Source organism: Syngnathus acus, chromosome 5 (assembly GCF_901709675.1).
Source record: "Syngnathus acus chromosome 5, fSynAcu1.2, whole genome shotgun sequence".
Taxonomy (NCBI): domain Eukaryota; kingdom Metazoa; phylum Chordata; class Actinopteri; order Syngnathiformes; family Syngnathidae; genus Syngnathus; species Syngnathus acus.
Genome location: NC_051091.1, coordinates 6967973 through 6986315, shown reverse-complemented (window position 1 = coordinate 6986315; position 18343 = coordinate 6967973). Strand labels below are relative to the sequence as shown.

The 18343-nt window shown below is 40.8% G+C and overlaps 3 protein-coding genes across 5 annotated transcripts in view; 2 read left to right on the top strand and 1 right to left on the bottom strand.

The window, feature by feature from the left end:
• Positions 1 to 4629: 4629 nt before the first annotated feature.
• mapkapk2a (MAPK activated protein kinase 2a) lies at positions 4630 to 13241 on the top strand. The gene is made up of 10 exons (XM_037252874.1): positions 4630 to 5406; positions 9134 to 9273; positions 10363 to 10427; positions 10517 to 10596; positions 10679 to 10805; positions 10896 to 10971; positions 11048 to 11172; positions 11480 to 11565; positions 11646 to 11726; positions 11807 to 13241. The coding sequence occupies exons 1-10, from the start codon at positions 5167 to 5169 to the stop codon at positions 11954 to 11956; spliced, it is 1170 nt and encodes a 389-aa protein (XP_037108769.1). The 5' UTR covers positions 4630 to 5166; the 3' UTR covers positions 11957 to 13241.
• Positions 13242 to 16175: 2934 nt separating this feature from the next.
• On the bottom strand, positions 16176 to 18168 carry il10 (interleukin 10). Its single transcript, XM_037252904.1, has 5 exons — positions 17889 to 18168; positions 17742 to 17801; positions 17489 to 17653; positions 16401 to 16463; positions 16176 to 16317 (listed from the first exon to the last, which is right to left on the bottom strand). The coding sequence occupies exons 1-5, from the start codon at positions 18057 to 18059 to the stop codon at positions 16207 to 16209; spliced, it is 570 nt and encodes a 189-aa protein (XP_037108799.1). The 5' UTR covers positions 18060 to 18168; the 3' UTR covers positions 16176 to 16206.
• The window catches only part of fmoda (fibromodulin a), a 27676-nt gene continuing 26832 nt past the window's right edge, over positions 17500 to 18343 (top strand). For all 3 annotated transcript variants that reach the window (XM_037252881.1, XM_037252880.1, XM_037252882.1), the window contains exon 1: positions 17500 to 17608. The gene's annotated coding sequence lies outside the window, so the exon portion shown is untranslated. The remainder of the gene's footprint in view (positions 17609 to 18343) is intronic.

Below are 18343 nucleotides of genomic sequence, written 5' to 3'. Positions count from 1 at the left end.
AAAATACATGCACGTGCATTCAGAACTGCCAAACTGTAAAAGTGATTTCATTCGGAGGATAATCTCATGCACAAAGTGGCTCTTTCACCTCACATAATCTCCGTTTGGATTAAGATGGATTAGTGGATTACAAAGGTCTACCCATGGGCGAGAGATACAGGCAGACAAGAAAAGAAGATAGCTGGAATGCAGATTCAACGGATCAGAGCTTGGAGGCACTCATTTCTGAATTATGTCAGCGCTAAATAATTATTCATAGCCTAACTAAATGTTGTGCTTTTTCATTTGATCAGTGGATTAGTATTTAGTGCAACGATTGTCAACCTGTGTTCCGCGCTCCTCTAGTGGTCCGTGGGGATATTGCAGGTGATTTGTGAAATTGGAAATCGAAAATAATTGTAACATTTTTAAAAATAACATGTTTTTATTACATAGACTTGATTTATTTTCCAGCTAATTTTGCCCATCCAAATTATGTCAAATGTAGCTGAAATTCCAAAAATAGACATGAGACAGGTGCAAATAAATAGCCTGTATAGGTCGAACTACCTTCGGCACAAAATAAATTAATATTGGTCCACGAGTTGGTTCTTGGTTATAATGGTGGTCTCTCGGACAAAACCAGTTGAAAACCCCTGATTTAGTGATTCTGTAAAAATAACGCTGAGGAAGATCAGTGTTAAATCCGCACAATGCTTTTAAACACATCCTGTAAATGTGTCACTGTTGGTCATTAGCCATCATGCAAGCCTGAGGCCCGAGATCTTGTGTAGTTTGCGTCAGCTGTACTAAACACTGAAGTGGCTAAACACTCGAATGTGTCTGTTTATGATGAGCGTGCGTGCGTCCTCTCTCCAACACTGGGTCAGCGGCCTGAATGAATCATGGGGAGAAACGGCCGCATGATATTGTCACGTCTGTCTGTGAGGAGAGCCGTCATGGGCCAAAATGCCGATAACTGCAAAGACTACCTCTGTGTGGGACAAGTGGAGCATGGTCAGCAAAATCCAACCTGCGTTATGAGGCTCCGAGCCAATGAGAAGAAGGAGTGGGCGTGTGTGAGTGTGTTTGCTAACAGCGTGAAAATGAGGGCAAAAGAAGTAGGCTAAAATAATTGTCTCTTGTTATCAAAAGCCCTCTTGTGCTGTTGAGAGCAATATGGGCTACAGGAATGTTCATGTGACTAAAACGTGACAGCCACTGCTCACACATACACTAACTAACAAACTGTCGCCCTACTGACCTGATAACAAATGTCGAGTGGTGGTGGGTGGGGTGAAGGTTAACTTTTAGAGAGCGAATTGAATTTTCACTGTGTTCATATATGAACGAGGGATTCCCGTGGTGTGTTGGAGAGACGCTCTTTTTATGGATGACAAAGGTTACATGGTGCTCTTTGTGTCCTTGCATGTGCTGAGTTGGTTGCATTGTGGACGATTCTGTCAAAGGTGAACGGGGGAAGGTCTTTTCTGTTTGGCTTATGCACTTGCACATTTGTGTGTGTGGGAGAGAGAACATGCTTTTACTCATGTCACATGGCTTTTAAGAGTACCTCACCATCTGTTTTTGGACAAGTGGTTAGCGTATCCACCTTTTAATTCTGAGTATGAATTTGAATGTTCTACCTTTGCTGGCACCGGTTTTCTCCTTTTGATCTACTGATCAGAATAAGCTTAACTAATTCGACTTTGAATAATGGGTTTATTATTTCATTTTCACATTGTTTGTTTACTTGTTTGTTTTTATGACATTTATTTGCGTGTGTGTGTTTGAACGTTTGTGACCTTGCCGCTGATAAGTGTAATACAAATAAAGTACAATTAAATTCTGAAAATAATGTGGCCCTACTCCAACTGACTTTTTCAACATGGTTTGACTTTGGAATTTCCGAGTCTGTGTTTGCGGAGTGTTCTGCGGCGGGACTTGCTATTTTCTTTGGGGGGGGGAGTGTCACTGCACTTGTGGAAGCTTTTTGTGTATGTGTACAGTAAATCCTTGCAAGTATCCACCCCTTGACAAAGGCGAGTATGGACCACAGCTCACATTGCTGGAAAGTTGTGGTAAACTTTTTGTATGATTTCCTACAAAATCTCTTGTGAAAACACACGTCACATTCAAAAGCTCTGACCTTGAGTGTGTGTGTGAACACAGAGAGAAAAGGGAAAGGATTTCTACACTTTTGAAGAACTGCTAGAAACAACTGAGGTGACTAGAGAGCCAAAAAGGATGTAAATAAACCAACACAGCCGCACCAACTGACATTTAGTTCTACTTTCGTCTAAGGTCGTGAAGACGAAGACGGCCTTAAATGATCTCACATGTAAATATAGGTTTTTGGTGTTCGACATAGCAATTAGAGAGCGACGGCGGGACAAAGTGGGAGCGAGAGATCATAGCTGGGGGGGGGATCATGAGGGGATCTGTGTGCCTGCGTGCATCACAGGGGTGAGCCGGTTCAGAAGGTCCCATGTTGGCCAGGGGGCTCGCAAGTGTTCAGGTGCTAGAATCCCCGGGCAGAGCAAATGCTGACCATGCGTCTATATCAAGAGCTGGCTTGGGTTTCAAGCCCATGCGCTGATGGAGGATCATTCGGAGAAATCGCCTGGAATAACTGCTGCTCCAAATTGGCTTTGGCTAATGAAGAGCGGAAGGTATAGAGAGATGATGGATCTGTGGATCTACCCCCGACCGCCCTTGGAGACTTTCTTCCATGAGGGATGTTTGCGGAAAGAGAGACGGCTCTCCAAAAGAGAAAATGAAAATGTCAGCATTCCAAAATCCTGCAGCTCTGTGCACAAGCCACACATTCCTGGTCCTTCACAGGATAAACAGTCCAGCAGCTATGCACGAGAATCATCACAGCATGGAAAAGTTGTCTGGTTTCGTTAAATACATCTCGGATTTGCCTTGGCGGAGAAAGACAATGGGGAACACACTGTCCTGATCTAAAGTCACGTCACAGCTCTATAACTGGTGTTAATTCATCAGCACAAAGCTGTGAAAGCTCAGCCAGCACACTCAAGTTTCAGACATCTCTCACAATAGCCGGGTGTGTAAGAGTATTTAAAAGATACGTGCGTGTGTGCATATTTGGGATCCATGACCCGGGGTAAGAAGTCATGAGACGTGTTTCTTATGTAACAGTGACAAAACTAAAGTGAGCCCATATTATTACCATGGAACCCGAACACAACCATTGACACTTCATTTGGACAAGGAAGTGAGTAAATTTTAATTGAATGCAATATACACCCTCACAACAAGTTCAAATGTCTGTTAAAGATTCATCATGTTAGCTCATCTCAAACTCCCATAGCAATGGTCTGAAATTCAAATTAAGATGCCGGTTATTGTCGCAGTGGTTTACACTGTTGTCTTTTACGTAGATAACTTTGGATTGGACCTGTGATTTAGTATAAAGACAATTTAATTTGATTACGTCCAATTGTTTTATTAATCAATGCAATTAAGAGCTGTTTGCCTATTTTAGTTTAACTACCTGAGCATGTCAATTCAAATCGTGAAAAGAAAATTTAAGATGAAGTATTTTCAAATGAAAATGAGCTGCGGTACCTACAAAAAGTAACATATCATAGACGTTTATAATAGTAACGCTTTAAATGTCATCCAAACCCCACGTCCTGTTCAAATCAAATATTATGAAAGGCCTGACATCTAGTGGTTACAAGCAGAACTGCAGTAAACATCCGATGCGTCAATCAGTAAGTGAACGCGATAAAGAATTTGATCACATCAGTTCGTGTCTTGAACTTTTGTATTGCCACGGCACTTAACATAAATGTAAAACAATAAATATTATGTTTAAATGTATATAATAAATAAAATGAAATGTTTTTTTCGTTTGCGTGGAATTGTTTTACCCCTGAGAACAAAACCTTGTACTTTAGTCCATGAACCTTAATCAAGATGTATTGACTGCATTCTGAAACGGTCTTCTACATGTCAAATAAGAAGTTAATAGTTTTATTTTAAAAATATATTTATAGACCGTCATACGTGTCCATGACCATTAGGAAGTAGGGGCGACAACACTGCCAATCAATCACCTTAATTTTGCAACCTTGGCGCGTGTCCGTGGGCTGGCTGGCTGGTTATAGAGATTACCAGTTCTATTTTTATCTTTGCAGCTTTTACTATCATAACAGAACAAGTGGCTCTCGACTGAAACCGCAGTCAGTTACGACCTGAGTAAATGCATGAAGTCCAATTTACCAACGCCTGTTAAGACGCAGAATACACTTTCTTTTGAAATAATGTGAAAATAGATGTGAAATTCCCCCTGTCTTACAGTTTTGAGAACCATTACGGCTCCTCCGCTTCTCCGTTTTCTTTCCCCCCACCCACAAATCTTAAATACCCCTGATTTGTAGAACAACGTGTCAAAACATCAATATACTACAAAAAAGCAGCATACAAAAAAATCACAGGAAACATTCATTCGAGGTCACCAACTGATAAATCACTAAGAAAGAGTAGTTTACAAAGAAATTTATTTTAAAATGTAAATAAATGACAAAATACACAAATAATAAGACAAGCCTAAAATAGAATTTTGGGTCCGCTTCTCCTTTAAGTGCCGTAAACAAGACTATGACGTCAGCAGTAAAACCTGCCCTGGCTGGGTGTCTGACTTGGCCCTCGGAAAAGTGAAGTGTTTGCTGTGCCGCCTGCTAACCGAACTTTCTTCGCCGTGCCGTTCGGATTTCTTCAAGTTTTTTTTTTTTTTTAATTCTTGTTCGACGGTACCTGCCTGGCAACGTGCCTCTCTAAAACATTTTTTGAGGGGATGTTAGGCGAAGAAAAAAGTTCTTGGATGATCCGGTGATCGGCAGCCAGTACCAGAGATGGATAAGCTAACCGAGAGCTGACTTGTTAGCCGAAAAGTCAAAGGTCAAGAATAGGAGCGAATGGACATGCTAACGACGAGCTAGTTTAGCATTCTACCGGCTAATCGAGTGACTTTGTTAGCGTCCGACGAAAGCTGGCCGCTGTTTGCTTCCTCGGGCCTGGTTGCGACACCGCGAATAGTTTGTCAAAAGGAAGCTAATCCAGGAAGAAGTCCCTGCCTTGAAAACGGACTTTTGATCAGGCCGGACGGGGGAGTTTTGACACGAGAGCTTGTCGCTTAGCCCTCAGACGAAAACAATGCTATCCAACGCACAGAACCAGCCGCTCTTTCCCAACCCGACCGGGCAACAGAACCCCGCCGGACAGCCTAACCCTGGGGGCCAGTTTCTCCCCTTCCTGAGCAGACCCACCTTACAGATAAAGAAGAACGCCATTACAGACGATTACAAGGTGACCAGTCAGGTGCTGGGGCTTGGAATCAATGGCAAGGTGCTTGAAATCTTCCAGAGGAAGACCGGGGACAAGTATGCACTAAAGGTAGGCTCGACTCGAACGCAACATCGGATGTGTTTACTCATCTAAGCGAAACCCATTGTCTCACATGAAAAAAATTCCCTGCCGGTTATCTGGGTCTCTTCCTGCTTGAGCTGTCATAACATGCCAAAGCGAAAAAAAGTTCTAACACAATCTAATCTAACACAAATGTCACTCAGGAAAGAAATGCACTATGCATCTAATTCTTTCCCATTTAAAAATCGAAATGTGTCAGATCAAAAGCGATCTCACTGAAAAGTGGTTGACCAAAAAAAAAAGCCCAGTTTCTTTCACTGTGAATTGAATTACAAATAAGAGACAAGAAAGTTTACGATTTCACAAAGTGACTGATGTAATAACAGCTAATTAAATAATTCTGGCCTTTGCTTTCGCTATAGTACAAATTGGATGTAAATTCATTTCAATAGACTAAAATACTTCAGAATTAGATGACATTTGGTAATATGAAAAAGCAAGCTCCCTCTTACCAATTTGCTTGAAGAGTTATCCCGCCTGCCCGCGAAAAACACTGAACTTACTACCTGAGAATCATCAAATAAAAAAAATGAGACGACGATGGGATTCCACTGTACGTCATATCTAAAAATAGAAGCCGAAAACACTTTTTTTCAACTAGTGTGAGTGCATTTTTCTGAGATGAGCTCAACCAGACCTGTCGTGACATGACCACACCATGTAATGACGGAATCGGGCCTATTGTCACATAGCTATTTCTTGGGCCTTGACCACATGGGATGTTTGTCTTTCCAATTTCTCAATTGGATAAGGCAAGTTTTCATATGAACAGCCACCACTATGACATACTAATGTCAGGTGTTTTTCTGGTGAAATACTTCTCAAGCCGTGAAGTTCCCTAAAAGCTGCAACTCTGTTTGTGAAGCTCCTTTTTAGGGAACATGCAGTTAGTCAATGATTAATAAATACTGTCATATATTCAGGTGCTCCTGTCAAAGTGTTGGTTTTTTTGGGTGGCTATTTCTTTCTGAGGGGGGACAAAAATCGATTGCACAAAGTCACAATTTGAAAACATCCTGTAAAAGTTAAATAACTGGGTCACTGCTCTCCGGTCTTCTCATACGTGCTTCAAGTGACATGCTTTCCGCTCTTCTCTGCTTGAGACGTGTTGGGCCTGTCTTGGTCCTTGTATACTCTCATACCGCGGAAGTAGTTTGGTGGGAAGATTTCCAAGTTGCATTTCTTGGATGGATGTGAAACTCCAAGTAGTGATGCAGGCACCCTTGTGAATAATTGGCCATCTTTGAGAGAATTTGCATTAGGAATGTGAACGTACAAAATTGTTTCCTAAAAATCAGTTTTAGCTGGATTCAGCAATTCCAGTTCAGTCACAGAGGAAGTGCTTGGTCATTTTTCAGTCACGAGACGCAAAAGTGAGGAAGGATTGTGAGGGAGGCCATGAGGAAGGAAGAGGCTGTGGCCTTGACCCCCAACCTTTCTTTTGAGGGTTATATTTGTGTTATTTACGGAGTCGGGGCTTTTACTACTTTGGCAAGGATTTGGTTTTCTTCAGTCCTGGAAAGTTGTGAATGAACAACTGAATTATTACAGTTAATACAATATTACAGTAACTCGCATGATATGGTTGGCATAATATTTACGGAATACTTAAAAAATAAACAAGGCAATTGACAATTCACTCAGTTGTGTGTGGCGGCCATTAAGAGGAAATATTTTTCGTGAAGCAGTGTTAATGCTTTCCCCATTTGTTGTTTCAATTTCACTCTCACATCCTCCTCAAGGTCAGCCACTCAGTTTTATGACGACGTTGCACCCCGCGACATTTAACGTATTTACCCATTATGTCATTGCTAGCTGCCGTCATAGCTATCGAATGCAAATAAAGTTTTACTAGCAGAATGGAATCCAAAATATGTCCTGCTTTTACATCAGGGGAAATCTTCGCGGAAAAACCTGTATTTATTTACGTTTCAGAACACGCAACTATTTACAGTCAAAGTGGCTGTTTGTCGAGTCTTGTATAGTTGAACAGATTTCAGTAATCAGATTGACACATAAACATGTTTGCCTCACACCAGGCAAACACATACGTGAGCATATCCTTTTGTAGAGTTTGGTTGAATCCCTAAGAGGCTTTTATGACTGATTCAAGCTTAAGCGTTGCCTCTGTAATCTCGAGTTCACCGCCTTATCACCCTTTAAGCGTGATTTCTCCAGATCTATTCTGGCTGTGGCTCAAGTGGCAGGTGGACACTCGTGCATCTTTCCCTCACCCCACCTCCCGGGTGTCCTGCCAGTAGGCTCTGGACGGAGCCTTTGTGTTTGCGTCAGGAAGTGTATTGTTTGCCCATCTGCACCGTCCTCCTCACCAGGCTTCGGGATTTAGTCTCAAAGAGCCCACAACAGATGGGCGGGCCACACAGTTATTGACAAAAAACACTGGGGGTGTTATGTATATATTTTCTTAATGAAGGAGTAGGTGGGACGATGGGGGGAGTAGTGTTTGTTATATTTAGATTCAGCTTTGGCTATTTTAGTTCATGGCCTTGTCTCTTCTTACAGCCCTGGCTCGTTCCTCTTTGACATTTCAGGCCCGGGCACAACAGAGAAAATCACAGTTTTAATGTTACTGCAAATGATGGCGATTATTGAACCCGATTAAGATAAGCCTTTTATTTAAATGTGTTAGTTGGTTGATCTGAACATTTCAACATAAATGACATTAATCACCATAGTTTCTATAAAAGCAACAAAAGAAAAGGAATATTTTGACTACTCGCAATACAAGAATGGTGAAAGAAAGTTGAGGAAAAAAATGAGATTATATTATGATCAAGATGATTGACCATGTTGATGAATTTGAATTTACTCATAGTCTAAGATGCAACAAAGCAGAGCTAAACCTCTCTTTCCCCGACGCTTTGGAGGGAGGCATATACTTTGACACACACCCCCTTTCTTTTTGGGCTTGATGTAAAGCAGTCATTGTCAACCGGTGGTCTGCGACCCTCTAGTGGTCCGTGACGGTATTGCAGGTGGTCAGCAAAATTGGAAATGGAAAATCTTTTTACTATTTTAGAAAATAAAATTGGTTCATTATTTAGACTTGATTTATTTTCTAGCTAATTTTGTGAATCATCTACCCATTCAAATTATGTCAACTGTAGCTGAGATTCCCAAAATAGACATGAGACAAATATAGAAATAGCTAGCTATAAATAGCTGGTATAGGTCTATCCTCCTTTGGTATAAAATAATATTTCGTCAAAGCGGTGGTCCCAGAGTTGCTTCTTGGTTATAATGGTGGTCCCTTGGACAAAACCAGTTGAAAGCCCCTGACCATGATAAGTGGCAGCTGCTATTACTGCTATTCATTTCTGGTTTTATCATTAGAGAATGTGTAAATCAATGTCCCATACAATAAAACATTTGTACATTATTTATTTTGTTTGCAGAAAACCTCAAATAAATAAATTCGCGTCTAGGCTCAAAACAGAACCTCTCGCATTTTTTTTACTCGCAAGACAGCAATTAGCTGAAAATAAATCATTGGCAAAGACCAACTCCCACCACAAGAGGGCGCCATATCTGCACATAATCATCTCTGCAATGCACGGTCTACATTTCGCCAAATGATGGCAGCATTGGGCTTCTTTTTGTCTCGTGTGGCAAGTGATTCAATTTACCACATGCCTGGTCTTCATTCATTTCTTATTTCTGTCCCATTAAACAGATGCTGCAGGATTGCTCAAAAGCACGTCGAGAAGTGGAGCTCCACTGGAGAGCATCGCCTTGTTCCAACATTGTCCGGATAATTGATGTCTATGAAAACCTCTATCAAAGCAAGAAATGCTTGCTAATTGTCATGGAGTGGTGAGTTAACGAATTCAGAAAATAAAAGGTCCCCCAGATCAAATGCAAACAAACCTTTTTACCCAATGTCAAATTTAATGGTGTCATTTAACAGATGTCACTGCTAAGACAGGCAGTTTCTTCTCATAATTACGTTCCTTTATGTGAAGTCCATTACCTCGTTCATGACTATGTAAAATAAGTGTGATCGAAAGTGTGCGTCAATGTGCATTTATTGGCACCATTCTCACCTCTGATGATAATTCATCATCCCATACAGTTCAAGAACACAGATGTGGAAAAGAGACGGCCTAAAGATAAACAAAATGCAAGCCAGAGAGGCTTCTCATTTGGTGATCAGTAGCGCAACCGAGCACGTGCAACTGGCGTTTCTCCGTAAGCAAAAGTGAAAGATTTTGAGAATATCGAAGTGTGTTGTGGTTAGAGGCTGTCCCTCGCTTTAAGACCACGCGCGCCTTACTCACCTCTGATGATAATTCATCACCCCATACAGTTCAAGAACACATGTGGAAAGCGAGGGCCTAAAAATAAACAACATGCAAATCAGAGAGGCTTCTCATTTGGTGATCATTGGCGCAACAGAGGATGTGCAGCTTGCGTTTCTCCGTAAACAAAAAGCGAAAGATAATAGATTTCGAGAATATCGAAGTGTGTTGTGGTTAGAGATCCTCCCTCGCTCTTTACATGCATGCTGGAAGAAATCATTTGTGCAGTCATGCGTCTTTGGTCACAGACACAAACCCGAAATCGTGATGATGCGAAAGCACCGGGACATTTGACTGAATCATGTCAAGCCAACTGATTAGCATATTCCCATGCATCACTTCATTCAGTTGTACCGCTAACCAATGTTCACAGACACAAGAGCAGAGCCTGTGGCTAAAATGATGACTGTATTAGCAAGTGTGCGCGTTCCATAAATACAAAAATACGTGCGTTTAATGACCATTCACTTGCGCATTCATTTCAAACGGAATAAAATGATTAGAGTGTCTCGCCATCACTCATTTAATTGGATTTTCCCAATTTGAATTGCTCACAAACTAGCAATCATTTCAACATTGAAAACAGATGTATCTTTTGTTGCAGCATGGATGGAGGCGAACTCTTCAGTCGAATCCAGGACAGAGGGGATCAGGCCTTCACAGAGAGAGGTACGACATCACGCCGACTGCATTGCCGTACTATAATGTACCAGTGCTGACATTCATTTCATCTTAAACCCGTTTATTCCTGATGCCAGAGGCATCTGACATAATGAAAAGTATCGGCGAGGCCATACAATATCTCCACGCTGTCAACATCGCCCACAGAGATGTTAAGGTAAGCGTGTTCCGTCACCCCTCTGTTCGGAACAGTCCGACGGAGAAGTGACATCACTCGCTTTATGTGAAACATCCCGTAGCCGGAGAATTTACTGTACTCCACCGAGAGGCCCAACGCTTTGCTCAAGCTCACCGACTTTGGCTTTGCCAAGGAAACCACCTCACACAACTCCCTTGCTACTCCCTGCTACACGCCGTACTATGTTGGTAAGTGTTCTTAGCTGCATTTTGTAGCACGGCATTGCATTGTTCGCGTTTCTCTAAATGTTTTTTATGTATTCATTTCACTTCCTACAGCTCCAGAGGTTCTGGGCCCAGAAAAATATGACAAATCTTGTGACATGTGGTCTTTAGGTGTCATTATGTATATTCTGTAAGTGGTGTCTTTTTTTAACGTTGCATCACATGAGATCATTTGGTCGGTGCAACATGTAACTGTTCTTCTCCAGGTTGTGTGGGTACCCCCCTTTTTATTCAAATCACGGTCTAGCCATTTCACCCGGGATGAAGAAGAGGATTAGGATGGGGCAGTACGAGTTCCCCAATCCTGAGTGGTCCGATGTATCAGAAGAAGGTAAAAATACGACGCATGTTCATTTTGAGTTTGACTGCCAACATAAAATTGCCTGAGCAAAAATTAGAGTCAACTCAAAAAATAAATGAATCCAGTAACGGTTTCAGAGTTAATTCTAGAGTATTTTTTTAATGTAGTTAGCCTTGATTTAACCAGGGATCCCTCATTTAGATTAAATATCTTTTTCAAGAGGTTCCCGGACAAGAACAGCAGCACAGGTTTAAAAAAATAGAGTAAATCAACAGCCATCTAGAAAACTACAAAACCTTAATTGAAAAGAACTGAACTTGAACTATTCCAATTGCAGCTAAACAGCTGATCAGGACCCTCCTGAAGACGGAGCCCACCCAAAGAATGACCATCACAGAGTTTATGAATCACCCATGGATTAATGTAAGCACAAGCCCCTTTCAGTTCAATCATTTTGCAAGATGTTATCCATTGAAGCCAGATTGCTGCTTGTGTCCATGCAGCAGTCCATGGAAGTTCCTCAGACGCCCCTGCACACTAGCCGGGTGTTAAAAGAAGAGAAAGACGCGTGGGAGGATGTCAAGGTTTGTCACTTTGTCCTATTTGATTGTTTTTGGTCTACTGCTGCTGCTGCTGAAATGTGCCAATATGGCTCATCTTTCAGGAGGAAATGACCAGTGCCTTGGCAACCATGAGGGTTGACTATGAGCAAATAAAGATTAAGACCATTGAAGACTCGACCAATCCGCTGCTAACAAAGAGGAGGAAGAAAGCCAGCAATGCCATTGCGGACGCTCAGTCCGCTGCTCACTAAGATGCACTCGCAGATTGTAAAAAGGAAGCAATAAGTTGTCGGGGTGTGAGTCACACTGCATGGATTTTTCTCAGTGTTTTAATATGCCTAATGTTTTGGAGAGTGCTCTTTTTTTGTTTTATCAAGCATTTTAATGCCCCCCTTTTTAGATAGGTTCTTGATCTGTGGTTTTAGTTGAACGAAGAGATTATCAATTCAAAAAAGGCGAGGAGAAGCACTCTGTTTTATTTTATTTTTTTTTATCTCAAATGTCATTTTAGCACTCGAGAGTAGACGAAGCCCTCCCTGTTAGCAGTGTCTCGCTCCAACTCGTGAATGTTAAACAAAATGGCAAAATCCCCAAAACGAAACGGAAGGCAGTCCTTGACATATACACCATGTAAGCAAATGTATTTTGAACTGACGAGTGGATTGTAAGGACTATCTTGCCTGGAAATGAGCAGGGACTGTTGGCTCATTTTGTGTGTGTTTGAGGCTCTGTTTGTCTCAGTGAATGTTCCCGGCAGGGCCATTCTGACCTGCAGCCTCCGCTAACCTTTCTGGGCTCTCACCTGCCTTAAGACATCCTCATTACAGGTCCAGTCTTCGGGCAGAGAAGGTTGCGCCACCCGCACGTAGCTAAAAAAAAAAAGGAAAAAGATTCAATTGTATTTTTTCACGGATTTTTACAGACATTTCCGCACATGCCTTATTGACTTTTTGTTTGTGGCATTTCGTAACGTCATGTTTGGCTGCCAAATTGCAAGTCGATGCGATGCAGATGGTGCGTCGGCTTAAAGCACTGCTTGGACCTTTTGGCGATGGTGTTTGGTATCATTCGATCACTGTATTAGAAAGATGGGAAGTGTGGGTCCGTGTGTGTGTTCCTGTCGTCTGGTGTGAGAAGAACAGTGGGACACAAGTGGTTAGTAGCTGCCATTCTTTAATTTCTTTGAACAACAAGTGCACCTCCAAACGTCCTGCCCGAAAGTACGAAAGAGCATCTCTTTGTGTGACACACCAGCAGCAAGCTATCGTCACAATCACGGTTCCTCTTCAGTGTTCTCTCCATTTAGGACCTCCCAGCTCACTTGGGATCACGGGAACGGATTGTGTTCCTTCATTTTTCTTTCTCTTTGTAAGTACACCAACATTCTGTAGCACATATTTCGCACTGTAAAAAAATGTATGTTGACAAAATCTTTTACTTTTTTTTCCTGCACATTTTAGTCTTTTTTTTTTTTCTGTTCAATTGCAACTGCCATACTTTTGTCTGCTTGCTTTCAATTAAAACATACAAACCAGGCCTGCATCTTCACAAGGTTTTTTTTCTGCTATTTCTTTTCAATGTAAATATATTAATTACATCTGAACATTCAAATATGGTGATCACGTTTGAATAGCAACATGTCCATCATAATTGAATAAAACAGAAATCAGTTGATTAGAACACAAAAAGATGCTGTTTGTTTCCAAAAAGTTGCTGACCCCTGCTATTTAGACTCAGACTTTCCCCTTATCTCAGGGTCAACTTCCTGGAATATGCCCATTTCTACAGGCTTTGGAAACAGCCCCTCTGTACTTTTTGTGATTTACAAGGCACGTTACTGAGCTTCCTTCTCCGCTCTAAACGTGACAGTTGGCATGACAAGCACTTTTTTCAGCAGCCATCCAGTTTGTCAACGGAGCAGATTAGCTGCCAATTTGTCTGAAGAAAAAGCCCAATGATGTTAGTCAGCCTTCAAATTGAGAATCCAAACATCTGGGTGATATCTGGCGTGAATTGTCATCAAAATATCGATCAAAAAATATTAACTACATGTTTTATATATTTATATTTATTTCTTTATATATACAGTCGTATGCAAAACTCCTGATCATTTTCATGATATTCCTTTATAAATCATTGGTTGTTCGGATCAGCAATTTCCGTTAAATCTATCATATAGCAGACAAACACAGTGATATTTGAGAAGTGAAATGAAGTTTGTGGGATTTACAGAAAGTGTGCAATCATTACTTGAACAAAAGTAGGCAGGTGCATACATTTGCATATATATATATATATGGATATATATGTGTGTGTATGTATGTGTGTGTATATATATATATATATATGTATATATGTGTGTGTGTGTGTATAGTATATGTATTTTATTTTTTTTTACATTTTCAATTCAAAGTTTATCAAGATGAATGCCATGTATGCTCTACGACGCAAAAATGTGTATTCCAGCCAGCACTCGTGTTTAAAGGCACGTTTGTCACGAGTGTGCCATCTCAGAAAAAAAATCCCAAACCTGCCAATTGCAAACGTTATGACTGAGTCATGTCTGTTGACCTGTGTTTCTTAAAGTGCAAAAAAAAATCCAAAAAGGTTGTTGGTCCCCACAATTTTTTTCTTTTCTGATGCAGCTTTCCAAAAGTCCAGTGCTCATGTAACAGATATGACTCAATACATATGAGCAATTTTGTGCTTGGCATTTTTTTTTTTCTCCGACATTCAATATTGAAGATTTCTTTTCCAGGAAATGTACACATTTGTGTCATAAAGGAAATGTGCTGGACTTGATATACATAGCTTCTGTTTTCCCAGATAACCCTTTTCAGAGGATGGGGTGTGGTTTTCAAAGAGGTCCATTTTTAGATCTGTTTCGATGTCTCATGTCAGCCTCAAAACTGTTTCAATGACCTCAGTGTTTCACGTGGCCAGTGAATGACACACCTTTGTATTTATGTCACGTTATTTGCAGCGGTGCGCCATTGTGCTTCGCATCCTATGATTCATATCTGCTCACGCAGGAAGCAGCGTGACCCACGTTTGACTAAGTAGTCCAAGAAGTGAGACATTTTTTGCTAGCACGTTTTGCAAAATTCGGATCCTAATCGTTGGACTTTCCGGTTTCTTCAATTAGGTCCTCGGTCATATTTTGAATCGTAAGTTTAACGGGCTGTGAATATGGCAGCACGTAATGTGCGCACAAAACTTCAAATATCTGGACAAATAACTCAAATTGAACTTCATTGTCATTTGTCTTCTTTTGAATACATGCATCTCACCAAAAGGTAAAGGGTACATTTTCATTTCAAATTTTTATAATTAATCTACAATAGGTTTTACTTATTTTTTTCTTGCTGTTATCTCAATCGATTCATAGAGATATTTTATTTTACTTTTAGTTACTCGCTTGACCACCTCATTTTCATTGTCAGGAAGCAATGAAGGCGCCACATTTTTACACACTGATATATTAACAGAGAAGTGAATCTTGCTCTACTTAGTTTTGGCCCCTTAAAACACAGCTTTGTCATGCCATGGTCATCTTTCCTGGATAGTTATAGTGGATGTCATCCATGACTGAAAGTATCATGGCTGCCATATTTTGAAATTATGTTATTAGGTAGTGAGCTGTAAACAGAAACCCACGAAACATTTTTGTTTTCTAACGATTCAAGCTCGAGGTTGCTATCCTATTTTACGTCTTACTAATTTTTACAATGTAAAAGGGAAAACTACGGTTTAGCATCAGCCATCATCAGCTTGAGTATTATCAGTACAGACAGGTGGCAAATAGTTTCCCAAGAAACCTCATGCGCAGGTTTTATCGTTTCTCCATCATCTGCTAGTCAGTCTCATCTCAGTCACCACTGCTACTTTCACAACGTTTTTCAATCTTCAACTATGTTGACTGACACATATGTTGACTACATTTGGTCGAAATAAAACCAGTTCGGTTTCAGTCATCAAATCAATCATTAGGAAAGTGTTTTTTTAATTACGATTGTTCTGTTTAACCTTGCGTGAGTGGCATACCATTGCATATGCAAGGGCTATAGAGTTCCACTTACGGTAAGTTTAAATTAGGGTGAGGCGGCGGCGGTGCTGCTGCTGGTAAGTGGAAGATCGAGGTCACGTTTGAGGTTAGTGCAGCAGCATTTTGGCTTTACGCTAAACGTGACTCGACTGCAGTGATGTAGGGTGTAATGTAGTGAGTCATTTGGTCCTCCTTATACGTGCACAGAAAATATCAAAGGAAGCTTTACATGGTGGCAAATCCTTTATTAGTTACACATTTAAAATAAATAGAAAAGTACATTGAAACAATAAATATTTCAGCCGGCACATTGGATACAATATGATTCTGATGCAGAGGCTTTTCATAGGCACATACTGTGTTGTCAAGTGGTAAAAAAATAATATTAATCTAATTTCTTCCTGAGATGAGCAAGTTCACATTGATGAGGGTTAGCGAGTTTATTTTTTATTTTTTTTACAAGGACACAGCTTGGTTCTTGAGACGTTTGGAAGCCAGATATATTTCAATGTAGTTAAAAAGCACGTCCAGCTCGCCCATGGCCTTGTACACACCTTTGTTCTCCATCTGTGGGCAAACACAAAGCTGGCTTTAGAAAAATTAAAACTGCCGCTGGTGCTAGCATGATTGCGCAATGCAGGTGGACTCACCTGAGTGTAGGTCGTATTCAGTTTGACGACGTCAAACTGCTTCTGGCAGCCAAAGTATTTCCTCTACACAAAGAAGAGGGAAAGTGTGTTATTTAACATATCTGCAGACTTTGACAAATGCGTGCTCCAATTCACTTCCCCTTTTGGAAGAACGGGATGATGCACATAATACACGTCTTATTTTTTTTTTCAATGCGTCATGCTCCTTCCAGTGAGCCACACAAGCAGTGACTTCTTCCTTATTTTTTGGGTCATGCTGCTGATGCATGTGGCTCATCTTCTGGAGCGTCAGTGATTTATCGCACAATTAGGATGGGACTTTTGATTCAATGCTGAAGGGACTTATCCAAACACGTTTTATGACATTTATCTTTGAAACTCGAAATAACATGGAAAACAATTTAGCTCAGTGTTGCACAATGCACTGTACAACCTAATTACCACATTATGTTAAATAAATTAATCCTGCCTTAATGTGCAATAAATTCAATACACAAGCACAGCCAATGTTATATATGCTAGCACGTACCATGCATTGGTAAATATTAAATTTACATTATGCTCAAATTTGAACTTCAATCTATTTAAAAATGATTCCTAACCCTTTTTTTTAGTTATTATTTTAATGCTGGCCCACCAAAATCAGTGTTGGTGAATTGTTCGGGTATCTGTATTTTTCTTGAATATTTATTTTTGCGCCACTTTTTACAGTTACTCTCAGCTATGTTTGAAAACAGTTGTTTGTACTTGTCCTTTTTCCTTTTTAAAAACGTTCATTTAAATAGAATGAGATATTGCGGCAACAGTTTGGAACATGAACTGGGGGGCAATAACTTTATGACGTAACTGATTCGGAGAATTAAGATATTCCTTATCCAGGACCTTATTGAAGTTAATTTGTAATATGAAAATTAGCTGGTGTAATGTTTTATAACTAGCTGAGTTGTCTTTTTTAAGTGACAATAAAAATGCATTTGGTTGTTTTTTATTATTATTAATTTTTCAGTACGAACGTGCGAGTCTGATTACGAATTGGTAAAAGAACAATAGACGCGTAAAAGACGCATTTTTCTACATGCTGTACTCACACATTTGGTGACATCTCTCTTCAGCTCATCAAATATCAGCTGGATGGACTCCACATAAGGTCTCAACTCACTAGTGTCCTCCGACACCCCGGTGATGGCTGCGGGCAGAACCGTGCCAAGGTAAAACTCCAGAATAGTGTTCATGGCATGGCAGGCAAACGGCGTCTGAGTACAGAAAACAGAAACTGTTAATGGTGCTGATGATTACCAAGCTCAGATGTAAAACACTTGTCAGAAAAAAAGAGGAATTTACTTTAAAAGAGTCTTCGATTGTCTGGTCTAGCAGGACAGTGTCCAGGTCATCGTTAGCTTCCTGTGTAAATAAAACAACGCGTCAGACAAGTGCGGGGGTTTGCTTTTCGCGATGCTGTCTTCACGGACATCGACGTCTCGTACTCACGTAAAAATCCCTGATCTGCACGTAGTCTTCTCGCAGCCTTCGAAGCCTGCCGGGGAAGCTCTCCACGAAGCGGCAACATTGGTTGTTGCACTTAGGACTGCAGCACACGTTGCCGAGGAGCAACTGTGCAGTCAGGAACAAGAGAAGGACGGAAAGACAGCCGGTGCGCATGATGCTGGATGGTTGTTTTGGGCTTTTCAGTCGAGAGACCCTGTGGAAGTGGATGCTTATTTCTCTTATTATATAGGCAAATTTGGGCTGAGTGGGAAGTATGGGGGGAAAAATTCTTAATGCTTAGAATTGCTTAAAACACACGAGAAAGTCCCCCTCCCCACCCCAGACTCGTATAGGCTATTACACATAGGCTACTCCACCCATTACATAGGTTGTTGTAAATGAGTTTCCTCTCGAAATGTCCGGGGGGGGTTGAGGTTGGGGTGTCCCTAGATTTCAAA